At 40.9% G+C, this 18,572-nt stretch overlaps 4 protein-coding genes and 1 pseudogene across 4 annotated transcripts; 1 reads left to right on the top strand and 4 right to left on the bottom strand.

Moving 5' to 3' along the window:
• Positions 1-1,370: 1,370 nt before the first annotated feature.
• Positions 1,371-3,166, bottom strand: LOC108844070 (40S ribosomal protein S6-1). Its single transcript, XM_018617274.2, has 6 exons — positions 3,016-3,166; positions 2,837-2,901; positions 2,426-2,483; positions 2,225-2,333; positions 1,867-2,139; positions 1,371-1,771 (listed from the first exon to the last, which is right to left on the bottom strand). Exons 1-6 carry the CDS (start codon positions 3,019-3,021, stop codon positions 1,533-1,535), a joined length of 750 nt encoding a protein of 249 aa, XP_018472776.1. The 5' UTR covers positions 3,022-3,166; the 3' UTR covers positions 1,371-1,532.
• Positions 3,167-3,332: 166 nt separating this feature from the next.
• Positions 3,333-9,264, top strand: LOC108847026 (ATP-dependent RNA helicase DEAH12, chloroplastic). Its single transcript, XM_018620195.2, has 4 exons — positions 3,333-4,323; positions 4,398-5,762; positions 5,935-7,708; positions 7,800-9,264. The coding sequence occupies exons 1-4, from the start codon at positions 3,403-3,405 to the stop codon at positions 9,041-9,043; spliced, it is 5,304 nt and encodes a 1,767-aa protein (XP_018475697.2). The 5' UTR covers positions 3,333-3,402; the 3' UTR covers positions 9,044-9,264.
• A 292-nt stretch (positions 9,265-9,556) lies between these two features.
• On the bottom strand, positions 9,557-11,537 carry LOC108845648 (histone H3-like centromeric protein CSE4). The gene is made up of 2 exons (XM_057006490.1): positions 11,064-11,537; positions 9,557-10,211 (listed from the first exon to the last, which is right to left on the bottom strand). Exons 1-2 carry the CDS (start codon positions 11,469-11,471, stop codon positions 9,726-9,728), a joined length of 894 nt encoding a protein of 297 aa, XP_056862470.1. The 5' UTR covers positions 11,472-11,537; the 3' UTR covers positions 9,557-9,725.
• A 458-nt stretch (positions 11,538-11,995) lies between these two features.
• Positions 11,996-14,692, bottom strand: LOC108846048 (protein DETOXIFICATION 28). The gene is made up of 9 exons (XM_018619254.2): positions 14,299-14,692; positions 13,922-14,209; positions 13,440-13,693; positions 13,261-13,347; positions 13,111-13,167; positions 12,754-12,992; positions 12,549-12,667; positions 12,366-12,455; positions 11,996-12,291 (listed from the first exon to the last, which is right to left on the bottom strand). The coding sequence occupies exons 1-9, from the start codon at positions 14,566-14,568 to the stop codon at positions 12,235-12,237; spliced, it is 1,461 nt and encodes a 486-aa protein (XP_018474756.1). The 5' UTR covers positions 14,569-14,692; the 3' UTR covers positions 11,996-12,234.
• Positions 14,693-15,265: 573 nt separating this feature from the next.
• On the bottom strand, positions 15,266-18,189 carry LOC108845957 (protein DETOXIFICATION 28-like; annotated as a pseudogene).
• Positions 18,190-18,572: the final 383 nt, after the last annotated feature.

Here is an 18,572-nt window from a genome sequence, read left to right as displayed (position 1 = left end):
AGTGATAAACTTATGTGTTCTAACACAATCGATGTCAAACGTTAGAGACCCTAAGATGCGTTAAGGAGCATAAAAGTAAGAGATTCTTGATGTTATAAGAAGGTGAGGCAAAATACATGATGACAGACCAGCAACAAGCTGCAGCCTCTCATGAAAATTCACAGAACTACCAAATCTGAATGTGATCCAAGTATCCTGTCTTTTAGGAGTGCTTTGCAGCTCTACTATTATGGCTTGGGTCTTGATGGCTAGAAAGCATCCGCAACATCTTGATTCAGTACTCAAACTCATTCAATCTTTTTCTCCACATTTTTCTTCTTTAACATTTATTTTTCGGTCCTTCTTTCATTCTTTTTTTTTCTCAAGATTTTTTTAGCTTTTATTATCAAATTACACAAGAAAACTTTCCAACATAGCAAAAAGAAAATTATCTAAAACCCCACAAAACCTAGTTGACAACGCAGAGCTACTAAGTGCTTCAGCAATGAGAACAACCCTGCCAGTACATAGGACACATCGTCAAACCATAATACTAGCTCTGCAAAGCACTCCTAAAAGAGAGCAACAACACTCAGCACACTTAATGTGTAAACATCCAATAAACTAACAAGACCAAAAATGATAATCATAATTAACAACATTAAATTTTGGAGAAACCATCCTTGCTAGTAATTTTATCTATAACCTCAAGAGATTAAACACAAAACTTTGTCTTTCGTGACAAAAAAAAAACACAAAACTTTGTCTAGTGATTCCAAACTGAAACTAAGCATCCTTTCTCAAAGAAGCAAAATTGTCAGGTTACGACAGGACACACACAGCTTCAAACAATGATACTAAAGCTGCAAAGCACTCATGAAAAAAGCAAACACTCAGCAAACTTTAATGTATGAATATCCAACAAACTAAACAGACCAGAATGATAATCACATTTAACAACATTAAATTTTGTAGAAACCAAAAGATATAACCACAAGAGATTAAAGCAGTTCTTTTCTCAAAGCAGCTCTCATATCTTTTTCGACCTTTGCTTGCATCTCGCGTAGAGCATCAACCTCTTCTTCCATCTCCTTCAAGTCAACAACGATTTGTTCAAGTGATTCAAAGCGCTTTTGAAACGACCTCGTCACTATATGGGCCTCAGGAACCGTAACTAATAGGCCTGACCATTGACAAAAAAAAAATAGGCCTGACCAAATAAGGTTATACTCTAAAACGAAGAGTTTGTATGTTTTCCTTAATTACGTTTCGGTCCTCGTAGCTTGACTGATTAGAGTTTTTAATATAAATTAATCCAGTTCGAGATTGACTTTGGTCGGGATTGTTTAGCTGTTCTTATTCTAGGATTGGTTATGAAATTAGATCACAAAGAGCAAACAAGTTCAAAAACTTCAATATAATAGAAAGGTTTAAGAGCTAAGACAAAGCAGAAACCAAAAAAAAAAGACGTTCAAAACGGAGTTTACATGTCCAAATACGACGCAGAAACAGACTAAGAGAGAGAACGAAGTCTTTTGATGATTGGAATGGTTTTAAGTAGCAACGGGCTTAGCGGCAGCGGAAGAGAGCCTAGACCTCTTCTTGGCCAAACTTTCACTACGGCGATCACGCTGCTCCTTGAGCCTGGAGGCAAGAAGCTTCTGGTACTCAGCAGCATCAGAGTTAGCCTTGGCGATTCTCTTCTTCTTGTCGGCAATTCTAGCTCTCTTCCTCTGAAGTGTTAAAGGAGTCACAAGCCTCTGGATCTTGGGGGCTTTGCTCACTTCCTTACCTGTTACAACCCCAAGAGAAAAAAGAAAGAAGAAATAAGTCTTAAGAGATAATTAAATTTAAACCTCAAGACGGTGGTTTTTGATTCTCTCTTACCTTTCTTGTTAGTGAATTTGCGGCGGTAAGTGTTGACGTACTTCCTGACATCATCATCCTTAGTGAGGTTGAACAACTTGCGGATCTTAGAAGCTCTCTTAGGTCCCCTCATCCTTGGCTTCTCGGTGTCGGTAAGCCCGGGGAGATCCTTCTCGCCCTTCTTGACAATGACCAAGTTAAGCACAGAAAGGTCCTGGCTGACAATGCAACCACGGACAGACTTTCTTCTCCTCTCTCCAGTCCTCCTTCCGTGTCCTCTGAAACAAGGAGTGCCTACTCACACAAAGCAAGATTACATCAATCCAAAGAAGTGAGGGAGTGAAAGACAAAAAGAAACTGACAAGGAGCAGTCAAGTACCTCGATGAAGCAAAAGGCGGACACGACCAGGGGTGAGAACTCCCTGTTTCATTGGGAAACCTTGCTTGTCGCAACCTCCCATGATCTTGAAGACGTACCCCTTGAATTCCTGCAAATATAGAGAGCAAACAAACAATCTCAATAACAACTCCGACAGACGACAAATAAATACAATGTAAAACCATTAGTAGAAATTTTCACCTCGCCCAAAGCATCTCCGCTAACTTCCTGCGAGAGCCTCTTGTCGTAAAAAGCACGGCTGCAACATAACAACCGAAAATCAAAATTAAATCATTTTATCCAAAACCAAAGCTTTGTCTCTACTAGTATATCACTCATGTAACGTTACAAACGATTCAGGACGGATTAGTAATTATGAAAGATTAACACAAACATCCGATTTCAATATTACAGCAGTTATAGTTCCTCCCTGGGTAAAACAGTAACTGTCACAAGTTGCTAGGTTCGGTCCGAAAAATTTAAACAACTTCACAGGATACGTTCCACATTTTACTTAATAGAAAAATGTATGCAACAGAAGAGCTAATCGTAAATCTATAACGTTTCAAAAATCTGTATAGAAGACGATGTGATAGGATTAGAAGATCTTACAGCTTTTGGTCATCGTCGATCTCGAGCTTCTTCTGGCAACCAGTGGTAGGATTCGCGACGTTGAACTGCGAAACAGAAACAAAACCAAATCGAGTGAGCAAAAACGAAATCAAAATCATATTTCTCAGCAGGAAAATCGAAAGAGAATTCATAAGAAAGGAGAAGATCAGCTAGTTTACCTTCATCTTCTCCGATTGAAACTGCCACTAACAGCTTCTTCCTGCGAGAGCAGATGAAAGATATATAAAATGTTCGCGGCGCAACTCGTCAGTGGTACTAGGGTTCTGAGCGAAAGATCAAACAGCCAACTTATACTAGAAACATATGGGTAAAATCACTACAACCGGCCTATGTATATGGGCTTTAATTTAATTCTCGGATATCATAATAGGCCCAAGTACAAATATCTTTCATCCCTCTGGGGAAAAACAAAAGTAGGTTCTAGAAAAAGGTAAGAAACAAAATAATTATTATAAATAGTGTTTTTCTTTTTCACTGCCCTCTGAGTCTTCTTCAACTTCTCTCTCACACACACACACACACACAAAAACTGGCATCATCGCAACATGAGCAGTTCACTCCCTCCCGCCGACGGTGGAAGATCGGCGACTAATCGCCACTCCTCCTTCCCCTCAGCTTCAACCAACCGTCGAAACTTCCTCTCCCCGCCGCTCAACCACCGACACACTCACCACAACCACCACCAATACCCTAACTCCAGTTTCCCGCCAAATCAGAGACGCGATCGACCTCCCTCGCCGCCGAATTTCGTCGTCCAGCTTCTCCACCCGAGAATCTCCCCCGCCTCCGCCGGCAGCGGCGACGCCGCCAAGCCGTCTTTCTCGGTCAGGAAGCAAGTGATCAGCACCCTCGCCTCGCTGATCGGGATCCCGGTGGATTCGATCCACGTGCCTCAGTTCGGATGCGTCGCCGGGAGTTTCCGTTTCCGTCAGTGGGTCGACGCGCTCTCCGCCGTCGTCTCTCTCTGGGAGTACCGCCTCCAGGGGAAGACCCTTTTGGTCCCCGAGCTGGTCGCTAACGTCACGGTCCCGTCTGACGTGGACGAGCTTAGAGACAGGCTCCGTGCTCTTTTCTCCGCTCACGTGACTTCCCTTCTTGACAACGGAGACTGCGTCAAGAAGGTGAGGGCAGAGATAGAGGAGAAGTCTCGTCAAGTCGAGTCCTTTTCGTCCAAGAGAGGTCTCAAGTTGGAAGCTTTCGAGAAAAAGAAGGCTCTTGAGGCTGAGAGAGATTTGATTGTGAAGCGCCTTGAAGAATTCAAGAATGGTATGAAGAGCATTGTGAGGTTTCTCGAAGGTTCTGTGCCTGATGGAGAAAAAGATGACGTGGCGGTGTTTAGTTTGGAAGGAGCTTATGATTGGCCACGTATTCATAGCTTGATCCGCAGGGAGTGTCGTAGGCTAGAGGATGGCCTGCCTATCTATGCTTACAGGCGGAATATTTTGAAGAGGATTCATGGCGAACAGGTACGCTCAATATGGTTGTGTTTTGACTTTTTTTTTTGAGTTTGTAATAATAATTCATTTATTTGTGTTGACAGGTAATGGTATTGATTGGAGAAACCGGTTCAGGGAAGAGCACTCAGTTAGTTCAGTTCCTTGCTGATTCCGGAGTTGCTGCTAGTGAATCGATTGTTTGTACACAGCCAAGGAAAATCGCTGCCTTGACATTAGCTGATCGGGTCAGAGAAGAAAGCAATGGTTGTTACGAGGAGAACTCTGTCCGCTGCACTCCAGCTTTCTCTTCTACCGAGGAGATTAGTTCCAAAGTCGTGTTCATGACGGATAACTGTCTGCTTCAACACTACATTAAAGATCGGAGCTTGTCTGGAGTTTCTTGCGTTATTATTGACGAAGCTCATGAGAGAAGCTTGAACACGGACCTTCTTCTGGCGTTGCTTAAAGATCTGATGTGCAGAAGGATCGACTTGAGGCTTGTCATCATGTCTGCTACGGCTGATGCTTACCAGCTCTCAGACTATTTCTTTGGCTGTGGGATTCTTTGTGTCACCGGAAGGAACTTTCCGGTGGAGATTATATATTCCCCTAGTGACGCAGAAGGGACTTCTGTTGCTGGACGCATTGCTCCGTATGCTGATGATGTTGTTAAGAAGGCAGTGGAGGTTCATAAGACAGAGGAAGAGGGAACAATCCTTGCGTTCTTGACTTCCCAAGCGGAGGTTGAATGGGCGTGCGAAAGGTTTATAGCTCCATCTGCAGTTGCTTTGCCTTTGCATGGAAAGCTTTCCTTCGAGGAGCAGTTTAGGGTGTTCCAGAACCATCCTGGGAAACGGAAAGTGATCTTTGCCACAAATATTGCAGAGACCTCTCTGACTATTCCTGGCGTCAAGTATGTAATCGATTCCGGGATGGTGAAAGAGAGCAAATATGAACCTAAGACTGGTATGAGCATCCTCAGGGTTTGCCGAGTCAGTCAGAGTTCAGCTCGGCAACGTGCTGGTCGTGCCGGAAGGACAGAACCGGGGAGATGTTACAGACTTTACTCGAAACACGATTTTGAGTCGATGAATCTCAATCAGGAACCTGAGATTCGGAGGGTTCATCTTGGTGTAGCGCTGTTGAGGATTCTTGCTCTGGGTGTAGACAACGCAGCTGATTTCGACTTTGTTGACGCGCCTGTCCCTGAAGCCATCACAATGGCTGTCAGAAATCTTGTTCAGTTGGGTGCAGTCGTTGAGAAGAATGGTGTTCTTGAGTTAACACAGGAAGGGCACTGTTTAGTCAAGCTTGGTCTGGAGCCAAAGCTTGGAAAGTTAATTTTAGGCTGCTTCAGATACAGAATGGGCAAAGAGGGGATTGTTCTTGCTGCTGTCATGGCTAATGCTAGTAGTATATTTTGCAGAGTTGGCAGCCTCGATGAAAAGATGAAAGCTGATTGCCTAAAGGTATGATTCTGAGCTCCCGGTTAATTTTGCTATAGTGGTACATTTCTTCATAAAATGATAACTGTTTCCTGTTATGTGCCTAAATGAATTCAAATGTTTTTTTACTTTTGTAAATGGTTTTCAATGCTCTTAGTAGATATGTTCTGAACTTTCTCTCTTTTTCATCTTCAAGGTACAATTCTGCAACCCTAATGGAGACTTGTTCACTCTTCTTTCGGTGTACAAAGAATGGGCATCTCTGCCGCGAGAGAGAAGAAATAAATGGTGCTGGGAAAATAGCTTAAATGCCAAATCAATGAGGAGATGTGAAGACACAGTCAAGGAGTTGGAGATATGCATCGAGAGAGAACTTTCTCTTGTCAGTCCAAGTTACTGGGCTTGGAATCCAACCCAGGGTAATAAACACGACAAGCATTTGAAAATGGTTATACTTGCATCTCTTGCTGAAAACGTGGCGATGTACACTGGCTATGATCAGCTTGGGTATGAGGTGGCATTGACTGGTCAACAAGTTCAGTTGCATCCGTCCTGTTCATTGCTAGCGTTTGGACAGAAGCCAAACTGGGTTGTTTTCGGTGAACTTCTATCAGTTGTCGACCAGTACTTGGTATGTGTAACTGCGTTTGATTTTGAAGCTTTGTCTATGCTTGATCCACCTCCACCTTTTGATGCATCTCATATGGATGAGTGGAGGCTCCGAGTGGAAAAGGTGGCTGGTTGTAGCAGCACTCTGCTAAAAAGATTCTGTGGGAAATCTAACCATGGTCTGCTTTCGATTGTTTCTCGTGCCAGGTCGCTTTGTGTGGATGAAAGGATTAGTATTCAAGTTGATGTCGATCAGAATGAGATTCTACTGTATGCGCCTCCCCACGATATGGACAAAGTCTCGACCCTAGTGAACGATGCGTTGGAGTGTGAAAAGAAATGGATGCGTAACGAATGCTTGGAGAAGTATATATACAATGGTCGGGGACAAGTACCTATGGCACTTTTTGGATCTGGTGCTCAGATAAAGCATCTTGAAGTTGATCAGAGATTCTTGACAGTCGATGTATTTTATTATGGCGACAGTTTTGTTGATGACAGAGAGGTTCTGAGGTTCCTGGAGAAGAAGATTGATGGGTGTTTCTGCTCTATCCATAAGCTCGTTGGGAACAAGCAAGACTGTGATGAGAAGGATAAGTGGGGTAGGATAACCTTTCTCACTCCGGAAACTGCTATGAAGGCAACAGAAATTCAGAAATTTGATTTCAATGGATCGGTGCTTAGACTATTTCCGTCACTGGCAACTGGTGGGGGAATGTTCAAGATGCCTTCTTTCCCTTCTGTTAATGCTATGATTCGTTGGCCGCAGAGGGAAAGCACTGGTAGAGGCGTTCTTAAGTGCCCATCCGGTGACGTTCACAGTATATTTGCTGGGACCTCTGACATAGTGATAGGAACAAGATATGTCCGGTTTGAGACCGATCAAAGGTTCAGTGATTCAATCTTGATTACTAATATTGACTCAGGTATTTTGGAAGCAGACGTTTTAGATGCGTTGGAGTTCTATACGGGGAGAACAGATTTGGAATTTTTTCTATTGAGAAGGAAGAGTGTGCGGTGTCCACCTCCTGCTGTCTGTGCAGATATGCTGCATAAGAGAATATATGCGTGCATGTCATCCAGCAGCAGTCCAGAGCCAAACTGTGTCCAAGTCAGAGTTTTTGAACCAAAAGAATCAGATTACTTCATGCGAGCCTTGATTACTTTTGATGGGAGGTTACACTTGGAAGCTGCGAAAGCTTTACAGGAGTTAGATGGAGAGGTGCTACCTGGATGCCTTTCATGGCAGAAGATAAAATGCGAGCAAAAGTTCCAGAGCTCTATTATCTGTCCTGCTTCTGTCTACAACATAGTCAGAAGACAACTGAATGCTAAGTTAACAAGCTTCGAGAGACAAAGAGGTAAGTTCCAAAACTACCTAGATGTTTGGTCTCTACTTTTTATTACCTTCATAAGCATAGGTTTGATATTTCTCTATATATATATTTGTAGGAGGTACGTGGCATCTGGAGCCAACTCATGGTGGTGCTTACCGTGTTAGAATATCTGCTTATGCAACCAAACCCATCTCGGAGATGCGGAGATCTCTTGAAGAACTCGTAAGAGGAAGACCCATAAACCATCCAGGCTTAACCCCAAGGGTCTTGCAGCATCTTTCTTCCAGAGATGGTGTTATTCTGATGCGGAGGATCCAACATGAGACTGAAACTTACATTCTATTAGACAGGCACAGTCTCACAGTACGCATTTGTGGATCAGAAGAGAAGATTGCTGCGGCTGAACAAGAACTGATCTGGTCACTTCTGGCCTATCACGATAGGCAGCAACTTGAAATCCGCCTCCGAGGTCCTAAACTCCGTCCTGACCTCATGAAGGAAGTTGTGAACCGGTTTGGTCCAGACCTCCAAGGTATCAAAGAGAAGGTAAATGGCGTGGATCTCAAGCTCAACACCCGGTACCATGTTATTCAGGTTCATGGGAGCATAGAAATGAGGCAGGAAGTAGAAAAGATTGTGTACGAACTTGCACAGGAAAGTAGTGAACCGGGCGGGAAACCAGATGACATTGAAGTTGAATGCCCCATTTGCTTGTGTGAGGTTGATGATGGCTACACTCTCGAAGGATGCTCACACCTCTTCTGCAAAGCTTGTCTGTTGGAACAGCTCGAGGCGTCGATGAGAAACTTCGACGCATTTCCCATACTTTGCTCTCACACGGACTGTGGATCTCCAATAGTAGTCGCTGATTTGAGAGCCCTCTTATCACAAGAGAAGCTAGATGAGCTCTTCAGAGCATCCCTGTCCTCTTTCGTAACAACCAGTGATGGTAACTTCCGGTTTTGCTCCACACCTGATTGCCCTTCCGTTTACCGTGTAGCCGGTCCTCGAGAATCAGGGGAGCCGTTCATCTGCGGAGCTTGTAACGCAGAGACATGCAGAAAGTGCCACCTGGAGTATCACCCGTATATCACTTGCGAGAGGTACAAACTGTTCAAGGAGGATCCGGACATGTCGTTGAAAGACTGGGCAAAGGGAAAGAACGTGAAGGAGTGCCCGTTTTGCAAGTCGACGATAGAGAAATCTGAAGGGTGTAACCACGTGCTGTGCCGGTGCGGGAAGCACATTTGCTGGGTCTGTTTAGACTTCTTCACTCATCAAGAACCTTGTTATGAGCATATGAGAGCAGTCCATGGTGGAATAGGCATCTTCGATGGCCTCGGCATCCCCATGCTTTGATGTTCGAAAACTGGAACTCTTCAGCGTCAAATTAGTCTTTAAGCCAAGTCTTTGTATCTATATTATGTAACATCTGGTTGGGTTCATATGTATATATGTCGAGATGCTGTGATTCAGTAGTACTCCTTTAACTGATCATAACAGGAAAGAGCCTGAACTCTGAAGACATTATAAACCTGATATGAATGTTTTTATTACTAGTTTTAGATTTTGATTTGTTACATCACTGAGTAAGAGTTAAATGTCTATAGAGAGAGTTTACTAAAGTAGTAAAGTCCAATATTTTGAGTTAAAGCTGTGGATCGTGATGATAATTGCTACTGGAAGTGGAAGACATTTGTAGAGCAGTAAACTTCTTTGCATCATCAAGAACTGAAGGACAAGAAACAAAGAGCTTTTGTAACGACTGTGTTGTCTTATACATACCAGAACGTTTCAATGTGATTTTGATTAACAAGGAGTAATGAGCGACTGATTTAAACACAAAATAGGTAGCATAACACATATCAAAGATAATTGGGCTAATAAAAGTTATATTGAACAAAGAGAACATCTTCATTGGGGTATTTCGTCGAACACCTTAAAGACTAAACCTTAGCAAACCCAGAATTAGAAAACGAGCCAAGCTCTATAACACAGGAACCGATACTAATTAACGAACTAGACAAAGCTAAGATAGTCTTCAAGCTCTTTCACCACGGATTCTCCTCGCGAGCTGGATATCCTTGGGCATAATCGTGACTCTCTTTGCGTGAATCGCGCAAAGATTAGTATCTTCGAACAACCCGACAAGGTAAGCCTCAGCAGCCTCCTGGAGAGCGGCGACGGCGCTGCTCTGGAACCTCAGATCCGTCTTGAAGTCCTGAGCGATCTCACGGACAAGACGCTGGAAGGGGAGCTTGCGGATGAGAAGCTCGGTGCTCTTCTGGTACTTTCTTATCTCTCTAAGCGCCACAGTTCCGGGACGGAACCTGTGCGGCTTCTTCACTCCTCCGGTGGCCGGAGCGGATTTTCTGGCGGCTTTCGTCGCGAGCTGCTTCCTCGGGGCTTTGCCTCCGGTGGATTTCCTAGCGGTTTGCTTGGTGCGAGCCATATCGAAATTTGAAGTTACTTCTCTAGAGAATGTGAATGAGAAATGTTGTGAATTGTGATGAAGAAGATGGGTTTGCTTTTATGGGCAAAAGAAAATTGGCGGTGAGATTAAAACTAAAAAATTTGGAGGGAGTTTTTTTTTTTTTTTGGGAGGGAATAGATGTTTTCTATCCGTTGGATTAAATATGATAATCGACGGTTGGGATTTTGATAAGTTCAATCCGTGTGTTTCCTTGTTAACCAATGAAAGCAGTCCACGTCAAGCATTCCACTCACCCGTGTGGTAGTATTACAACCGTCCAATTAAAATCATCCTTACAAGACCGCGAGACTTTTTGCGCTTAATTCCAAAATTTTATGAAGTTTTTTCGCGCCACTCGACTCTGAATTTATTTTGAACAAGATTAGTAACTTGACGCAGGAAATTCAAAATGATATCTAACCTTCAATCGAAATTAGTAAATTAGTAACGAACAATTCTGATTAAGAGGAAGCAAATCTATACAACAAGAAAAATACATATCTCTGAGAGTTTCGATCAGTGAACATCTTCCAAAATCCCTAATTATAATTCAATTAACTCTCACAAGGACCTAACATAGTTGATTAGGATTCAGCAACTTGATCAACATTTTGCAAATTTGATTATTTTTAGTTCGGTTACGAAATGTTGCAGATACAAGTTGATCGAATCCATTTGGCGTAACTAAAACTGCTTAACTGGATCCCATGTGTGGTCGTTGCTTTTTTTTTGGACAGAAAGAACATCAAAAGATTTTTTTTTTAAACAGTGGATTTGATATTCATTAGGGAATTTCATCGAACACGTTAACGACAATTCTAAAAGAAGACTACAACACTGGAAAACAGATCTAAAACGAGGAAGATTAAAAGACGATATACAGATCCGACCATCCTTCTGCTCTTAAGCCCTCTCTCCCCTGATTCTCCTAGCGAGCTGGATATCCTTCGGCATGATCGTGACCCTCTTGGCGTGAATCGCGCACAGGTTCGTGTCTTCGAACAACCCGACGAGGTAAGCCTCCGCAGCTTCCTGGAGAGCCGCGACGGCGCTGCTCTGGAACCTCAGATCCGTCTTGAAGTCCTGGGCGATCTCGCGGACCAGACGCTGGAAGGGGAGCTTGCGGATCAGAAGCTCCGTGCTCTTCTGGTACTTCCTGATCTCCCTCAGCGCGACGGTTCCGGGACGGAATCTGTGCGGCTTCTTCACTCCTCCGGTGGCCGGAGCCGACTTCCTCGCCGCTTTCGTCGCCAGCTGCTTCCTTGGGGCTTTGCCTCCGGTAGATTTTCTGGCGGTTTGCTTGGTACGAGCCATTTGTGATTTCTAGATTTGCTATTTGCTTTGGGAGAGAGAATGTGTTTGATGTGCATAGGGTGATGATGGTTGTGGTTTTTTATACTGAAGCGAGAGATGATGCGATCCGTTAGATCTTTCGGCTTATCGACGGTTGAGATTGCTTTCGTCTATCTATCCGAGTCGATTGTTATGTAACCAATCAGAATGACTTGTGTGTCCTTTGCTATCCGCGTCTTTTATTAACTACCCAATCAGAGTGGCTTTTGTATTCTTCCGACTTTTTTCCATAGATGATAAAGGCTGTCGCAGGTGACTGTCATTGGATTTCAAGTCTTATAGGCTTTGGGCCTGGCCTAGGGAATTAATGTAGAGATAAACTGAGAAGATAGAACGTAAGTTGAACCAGAAAAGTAAGGCCCAGAGAGGTACAGGAAAGCAAATGAGGATTTTGATTTTAAAAAACTGTGAATGTTATTTTAAATATTTTATAAATTATGATTGGTATCAAAATTACAAAACTGTTTTTTATCTTTATATTCATAGAGACTGTTATTCGTGTTATGTTATTATTGTGTAATTCGTAAAGGAAACAGATTGGTCATTGATACAAATCTGAAGTTCCGAACCATGTTCATATCATACACTCATTTGCCCATTTCAATAGACTAATCATGCAGATTAATTGAAACACTGAAATGATACGCAAAATATGTGTTCTCATCCGACATGATCTATAAATATTTGGAATGTGTGCTTGTTTAATTTATAGCTAATACAATCTTTAGTTTCTTGAGTTCGAGACGGACCATTTCTTAACGTGCACACTTGCTTTATGTGCCTGCAAAGGATGAAGTGATTCGCATTAAAAGACATTCACAAAAATTCCTACGTGAACCAAATAAATTGAGTTACCTCTTTTTCCCAGTCACACCTCGTAACAATAAAAATTAATATCAGTGTTTGAATACCGGTTCCTCCGAGTATCATACCAGCCCAAATGCCCTATCAACATTGTGACAATACAAGTAACACACACAGAGGCTTACAATAATTTGCTAGTTCGATCTAAACAAAAAGAAAGAAAATGTGGATTACCTTGACACCAGACTTGAACATCCATCCCATGAAAAATCCGAGTGGAAGTCCAACGAAATAATAGCATCCTAAATTTACATATGCCACGAACGATTGCCATCCAGAACCAACAGCAACACCTAACCAAAAAGCCAAGTCACCTTACAACCGCTGACCCAGCTCATTTTGGGACAGCAAAATAAATTATATTGTTTTAGTGTCATACCGGAGAGAACCGGTTGGATACTGTTGAGAAGGATCGTTAAGGCTAGAAGAATAGAGAGATCATTAACTGCTTGTATGATAGTGTCACTTGAAGAGAAAATCCAGCCGATTTGATCATGAAGAAATATTACAAGCACCGATAGTATTATTCCGATGATTAGTGATTCTGTCACTGATATGATCATTGCAAATCTTGCTCCTCTTCCATTGCCTGCGCCTAACTCATTCGCAACTCGCACGCTACAAAAGCAAGTTATAATGTTATAAAGGAGTAGTTTAAGCCATGAACTAGTCTAACCAGAGACATAACATAACTAGAGTATCTGTATGGTAATAACGAACGCGAGGGATTGATTACCCAGTCCCGGCAAAGAAAGCGAGTGGTACCATCATCTCCAAACCATTTACTGACATGCTGCCGATGAAAATTAGAGTTAAAATAATTTGATCAGAAACTCACATACAGTGTAAATATACAAGTCTTCAAAACTATATATTTGCGACGTACCATATAGACAAAGAATCGACAGCAATTTTTGTATCCTTCAGATTTCCAGTCATCATTATTAGAATCCTATAATACCAATACTCCAAGCTGTCTCCCCACAAAAATCTACCGTAAGAAGTTGTATACGATATGAACCAAACTAAAAAACGTGACACAAGTGGCGTTTAACAATTTAATACCAAAGCATGATTCCAGAGGACGCAGAAAGCTTAGCGAATTCCCATAGTTTAACGAAAGCTTCGAGGGAGAAACCAGTCCAAGTGAGCGGACAACGGCCGCATGTGGCATAAGCAAATAGGATGAAAACATTGAGCCACCATGACACGCTAACAGTAGCCATTGTCCCTACGACTCCGAGTTTAAGACCGTACACAAAAAGCCAGCACACGAATATGTGAACTACAAGTGCCACTCCGGAAGAAATTGCAACCACCTGGCGTAGTAAGAGAATATTAACAACAACAAAAATGTAGAACCGTTTAATGTTAAATTTGTGTCTATCATGGACTTTTGATTTAAAATTAATTACTGTCAAGTGAATTTATCTTCGTTTTTTATATACTAATCAATTATTTTATCTTCTGATGTGAAATTTCATTCATTTACTAACATCAGGGGCTAATCTGCCCCTTGCCATTCAGATCTTAATTTAGTTACATACCCTATTCTTGAGCTGGCACTGGAAGAATCGGCTGAGAGGAAAATAGAAGGCAAACGCAAAATGAGTAGGAATAGTCCAGACGGCGATGGTACCGGATAGCTCAGCAATATCTTCAGGCTGGCCAAGGAATTTGAGAATCGGAGAGGCAAACAAGTACATGGGAAGGAGCAAGGTGCAGAACAAGAAGAGAACTATCCAAGATCGCTGCATATACACTCCCAACATGTCATACTTCTTTGCTCCAAACGCTTGCCCACACAGTGTTTCCAACGCACTCGCCATTCCTAGCTGCATGTATTTAATATATATATATCTAATATACTTTCTTCAAAAATTAGACCTTATTGAAAATTGTTATATTATGTGTGTGTACATACAAGGAGCCCGATGTTAAAGCCAATGATGACGTTGTGGACGATGGAGATGGAGGCGAGTTCAAGCTCCCCTAGGTGGCCGGCAAAGGCCTGAGCGATGACGAAGATCGAAAAGGTCGAGAATCTAGTGAATATGGCCGGTCCAACGATACGCCATAGCTTCTTTGTTTCCATCCATGTCTCTCTCTTTATGTCTCCTTCTTCATATTGATCCCTCAGTAAAGGAATCCTCGCCTGCTCTACACGTTCTGCTTCATCACCTCTTTCTCTCATCTTCTTGAAAGTAACGAACGTGGATGAGAGTGAAGAGTATATGAAAGTAAGGCATTTTGAGTGGAGACTCCACTACGGTCAGGCTCTTTGTTAAATTCCATAAAAGTAACAATATACTCCCTCCGTTCTTAGCTGACGTAGAGAAACTGACTTGTTTTGCCCTTATATTATGAGCTGTCGTGTTAATCAGGTGGAATAAATTGATATGTAGAAAATGTTATAATAGGTTCTACACTAGTCACACGTATTCTATGGTCTTTTAACATTCCCTGATCAACTATTGTGATTTGAACCCATAAAGTAATGGAAATATATACGACTTTTTTTAATTACTACCTTTTTAGTTATCTATATATATTTATCTTTGTGTTTGATCAACAACTCGATTTCCCACGTTTTATATGCAACTAACGTCCATATTGTTTGATGTCATGGAGTCAACAACTTAGTTTACCTAAATTAAATGTTATTCTATAATATCTACTCTTCTATATAAAGCTGTTTCAGGGAATGTTATCATCTTTTTTAAAAGTAATTCTTTTATCATCCTTTTTAAAAGTTATTGTGGACTGCTTTTCTGAAAGTGGTATTACAAATCATCGCATTATGCTCCATGCCCGTTCAAACTTGTCTATAATTTTTTTAGCTTAATCAAAATTATCATGGAAACCTAATACCTAAAATACGTAACTGTACATTAGTGCACCGCAAATTAATTTTCCATATAAGCATATATGATTGAACATATATGAGAAAGATGTCATTTTCTGTCTTGTCATACCGTGTGTGATGAAATGATAACAAATGTGCTTTTCTAGATCACCACGGCCTTTATGGAATATGTATGCTCCAAATATATATTTACTTTTTACAATTGTATACAAATTAAATCATACAATCTCCATTGTCTTGCCTATGAATCTGAGATCGACCACTTTTTAACGCGCACGCTTGCTTTCTGTGCCTACAAATATGAAAAAAACGAAGAAAAATTGCATGGAAAGTCTTTACATTGTTACCAAAAAAATTGCATGAAAAGACATGCGTGAAATAAACCATACACGTGAATCAAAAGGAATAAAAATCGAATTACCTCTTTTTCCCAGTCACATCTCATAACAATAAAAATCAATATAAATGTCTGAATGGCGGTTCCTCCGAATATCATACCAGCCCAAATGCCCTACAACATAAAAGCACAGTAAGCATATATATACAAATACAAATTAATCTCCAAATAGTGAGACTATGAAAAATAAAAACTAGTGTTTACTTTAACTCCAGTCTTGAAAATCCACCCCATGACGAATCCAAGTGGAAGACCAATGAAATAGTAGCATCCCAAATTTATGTATGCCACAAATGATTGCCAACCCGAACCAATTGCAACACCTAATCAAAAATCAAAAGTCACTTCACATACCTTGACCGGGTCGGTTTATTCTAGACTGACAAATTTGTTTTGTGACGTACCGGAAAGAACCGGCTGGACACTGTTGAGAAGAATCGTAAAAGCTAAAAGAACAGAGAGATCAGTGACTGCTTTTACGACGGTTTCACTCGAAGAGAAAATCCAACCAATTTGATCATGAAGAAATACTACGAGAATCGAAAATATTATTCCGATGAATAACGATTCTGTCACTGATACGATCATTGCAAATCTTGCTCCTCTTCCATTACCTGCTCCCAATTCATTCGCCACTCGCACGCTACAAAGAAAAAAAAAACATATAAAATAGTTTTTTTTGACAGCATAAAGTAGTTATGTATAACGCATGGCTAATTATTATTGTAGCTACATCATCGAGAGAGATTGGACTTATACCCGGTCCCTGCGAGGAAAGCTAGTGGAATCATCATCTCCAGTCCATTTATCGCCATGCTGCCGATGAACAACATTGTATTGATGATGTAAAATAGTTTTAAAAATATGATACGTAGCTTTTCGTATACACTATATAGTATATCAAATCCAATATATGTGACGTACCATATAGCCAGAGAGTCGACAGCAATTTTTGCATCTTTCAGATTTCCAGTCATCAGAACTAAAATCTTATAATACCAATTCTCCAAGCTGCCTCGATTATATATATAAAATAATTCTATCGTAAGAAGTTGTGTTCTAAATATATATATATATATATATATATATATATATATATATAAAAGACACTAGTGGCCTTAAATAATTGTACGTACCAAAGCATGATTCCGGAGGAGGCAGAGAGCTTAGCAAATTCCCAAAGTCCGGTGAAAGCTTCGATGGAGAAACCATTCCAAGTGAGTGGACAACCACCGCAAGTGGCGTATGTAAACAAGATCAAGACAATGAGCCACCATGACAGATTAACAGTAGCCACGGTCCCTATGACTCCGAGTTTAAGACCATATACAAAAGCCAGGACACAAATATGTGAACTACAAGTGCCATTCCAGCCGAAATCGCAATCACCTGGTGTTAACGTCAGTCAGAGAGATATTATCTTCTATACCAAACACCATTAAATTTTTTTTTTGGACAACTCCAAACACCATTAGATACTAACTTATATAAAGTCTAAAAATGTTACATATATATGTTCCTTTCTATCCGCAAAATATATTTTGTAAACTTTTTTAATTCCACAAAAAAAAATTTATCTATTTTTTTAAAAAATATTAACTGATATTTAACAAACATTTTGTGAAATATATATTTACTGATAATACTTAAATTAATTAATATTAATGGTTCTAATTATTAGAACATGCGATTTAATGTGAACATTTATTATTTTTCAATATGCGTGAAAACTTAAAAAGAAAATATCGGAGATAGATAGTACCATATTTTTAAGCTGGCTTTGGAGGAATCGGTTGAGAGGGAAAAAGAAGGCAAATGCGAAATGTAAAGGAATAACGCAAAGGGCGATGGTGCCGGAGAGCTCGGCGATGTCTTCAGGCTGGCCAAAGTACTTAAGAATTGGTGTTGCAAATAAGTACACAGGGAGGAGCAAGATGGAGCATAGGAAGAGAACAATCCAAGACCGCTGCAAATACACTCCTAACATGTCATATTTTTTCGCTCCAAACGCTTGACCGCACAGCGTTTCCAACGCACTCGCCATTCCAAGCTGCATATAAAACATAGATATTGTATTAAGTTGAGGTTAATTTATAATATAAGCCGAAAATGTTTCTATATATGTGTTTGTATACAAGGAGTCCGAAGTTGAAGCCGACGATGACGTTGCTGACGATGGAGATGGCGGCTAGTTCAAGCTCGCCGAGGTGGCCGGCAAAGGCCTGAGTGATGACAAGGATCAAGTAGGTTGTGATTCTGGTGAATATGGCTGGTCCAACGATACGCCATAGCTTCCTCGTCTCCACCAATATGCCTCTGTCATCCTCCGCTTCATGTTGATCCCTTAGCAGAGGAATTATCGCGTTCCCTACACATTCTGCTTCGTCGTCTCTCTCTCCCATCGCCGATCTTCTCGAAAACTATTAAGTAAAATAAAAGAGTAGATGAGAGTAGATACGTGATCAAGGTGGCCCTGTAATACGAGGCCTCCGCTTGGTTATAAAGACATACAGTGAAATGATATGTTGTGGAAAGGAAGAGTAAAGATGTAACAATTTTTAAAAGTTTTATTCTTTTATTTTAATTTTGGATTCTATTGAAATGGTGTTTCTCTCAAAATATTATAATTTCTTTATAGTTGATGTTTTTATATACCCTGTCGAGTAATCCAACTAATTTCGGTATGAATACAATTAGTAGTACAATGTGGTTTTTTTTTCCGAATAGTCTACTGTTTGATCCAAGTTTAAAATGTTTAATGACGAAGTAGCCAAGTTATTATACTACTCGATAAACTGTCTTAACCAAATTCAAACTTTTCAAATAACTGTGTTTTTGTTTTAGTTGAAACTGGGACCAAAAAATGTTTTGCCGCCTATTTTAGTCTCGTATACCACTTGACCATATACATACAAGTTGTATGATACAACCATAA

This window comes from Raphanus sativus, chromosome 3, assembly GCF_000801105.2.
Source record: "Raphanus sativus cultivar WK10039 chromosome 3, ASM80110v3, whole genome shotgun sequence".
In the NCBI taxonomy this organism is placed as follows: Eukaryota; Viridiplantae; Streptophyta; class Magnoliopsida; order Brassicales; family Brassicaceae; genus Raphanus; species Raphanus sativus.
This window is presented reverse-complemented; position numbering and strand designations above follow the sequence as displayed.

Excerpts from the sequence above, each read along its gene's own strand:
- LOC108845648 (XM_057006490.1), bottom strand. The coding sequence starts at position 11,471 with ATGGCTCGTACCAAGCAAACCGCCAGAAAATCTACCGGAGGCAAAGCC. Across the intron at positions 10,212-11,063 it reads GAATCAGGGGAGAGAGGGCT|CAAACCCATCTTCTTCATCA; the intron begins TAAGAGCAGAAG and ends TGCCCATAAAAG.
- LOC108847026 (XM_018620195.2), top strand. The coding sequence starts at position 3,403 with ATGAGCAGTTCACTCCCTCCCGCCGACGGTGGAAGATCGGCGACTAAT. Across the intron at positions 4,324-4,397 it reads AGAGGATTCATGGCGAACAG|GTAATGGTATTGATTGGAGA; the intron begins GTACGCTCAATA and ends TTGTGTTGACAG. Across the intron at positions 5,763-5,934 it reads TGAAAGCTGATTGCCTAAAG|GTACAATTCTGCAACCCTAA; the intron begins GTATGATTCTGA and ends TTCATCTTCAAG.
- LOC108846048 (XM_018619254.2), bottom strand. The coding sequence starts at position 14,568 with ATGAGAGAAAGAGGTGATGAAGCAGAACGTGTAGAGCAGGCGAGGATT. Across the intron at positions 14,210-14,298 it reads GCTTTAACATCGGGCTCCTT|CTAGGAATGGCGAGTGCGTT; the intron begins GTATGTACACAC and ends AAATACATGCAG. Across the intron at positions 13,694-13,921 it reads AGTGCCAGCTCAAGAATAGG|GTGGTTGCAATTTCTTCCGG; the intron begins GTATGTAACTAA and ends TTACTACGCCAG.
- LOC108844070 (XM_018617274.2), bottom strand. Across the intron at positions 2,484-2,836 it reads ATCGACGATGACCAAAAGCT|CCGTGCTTTTTACGACAAGA; the intron begins GTAAGATCTTCT and ends GTTATGTTGCAG. Across the intron at positions 2,140-2,224 it reads CCGCCTTTTGCTTCATCGAG|GCACTCCTTGTTTCAGAGGA; the intron begins GTACTTGACTGC and ends TTGTGTGAGTAG.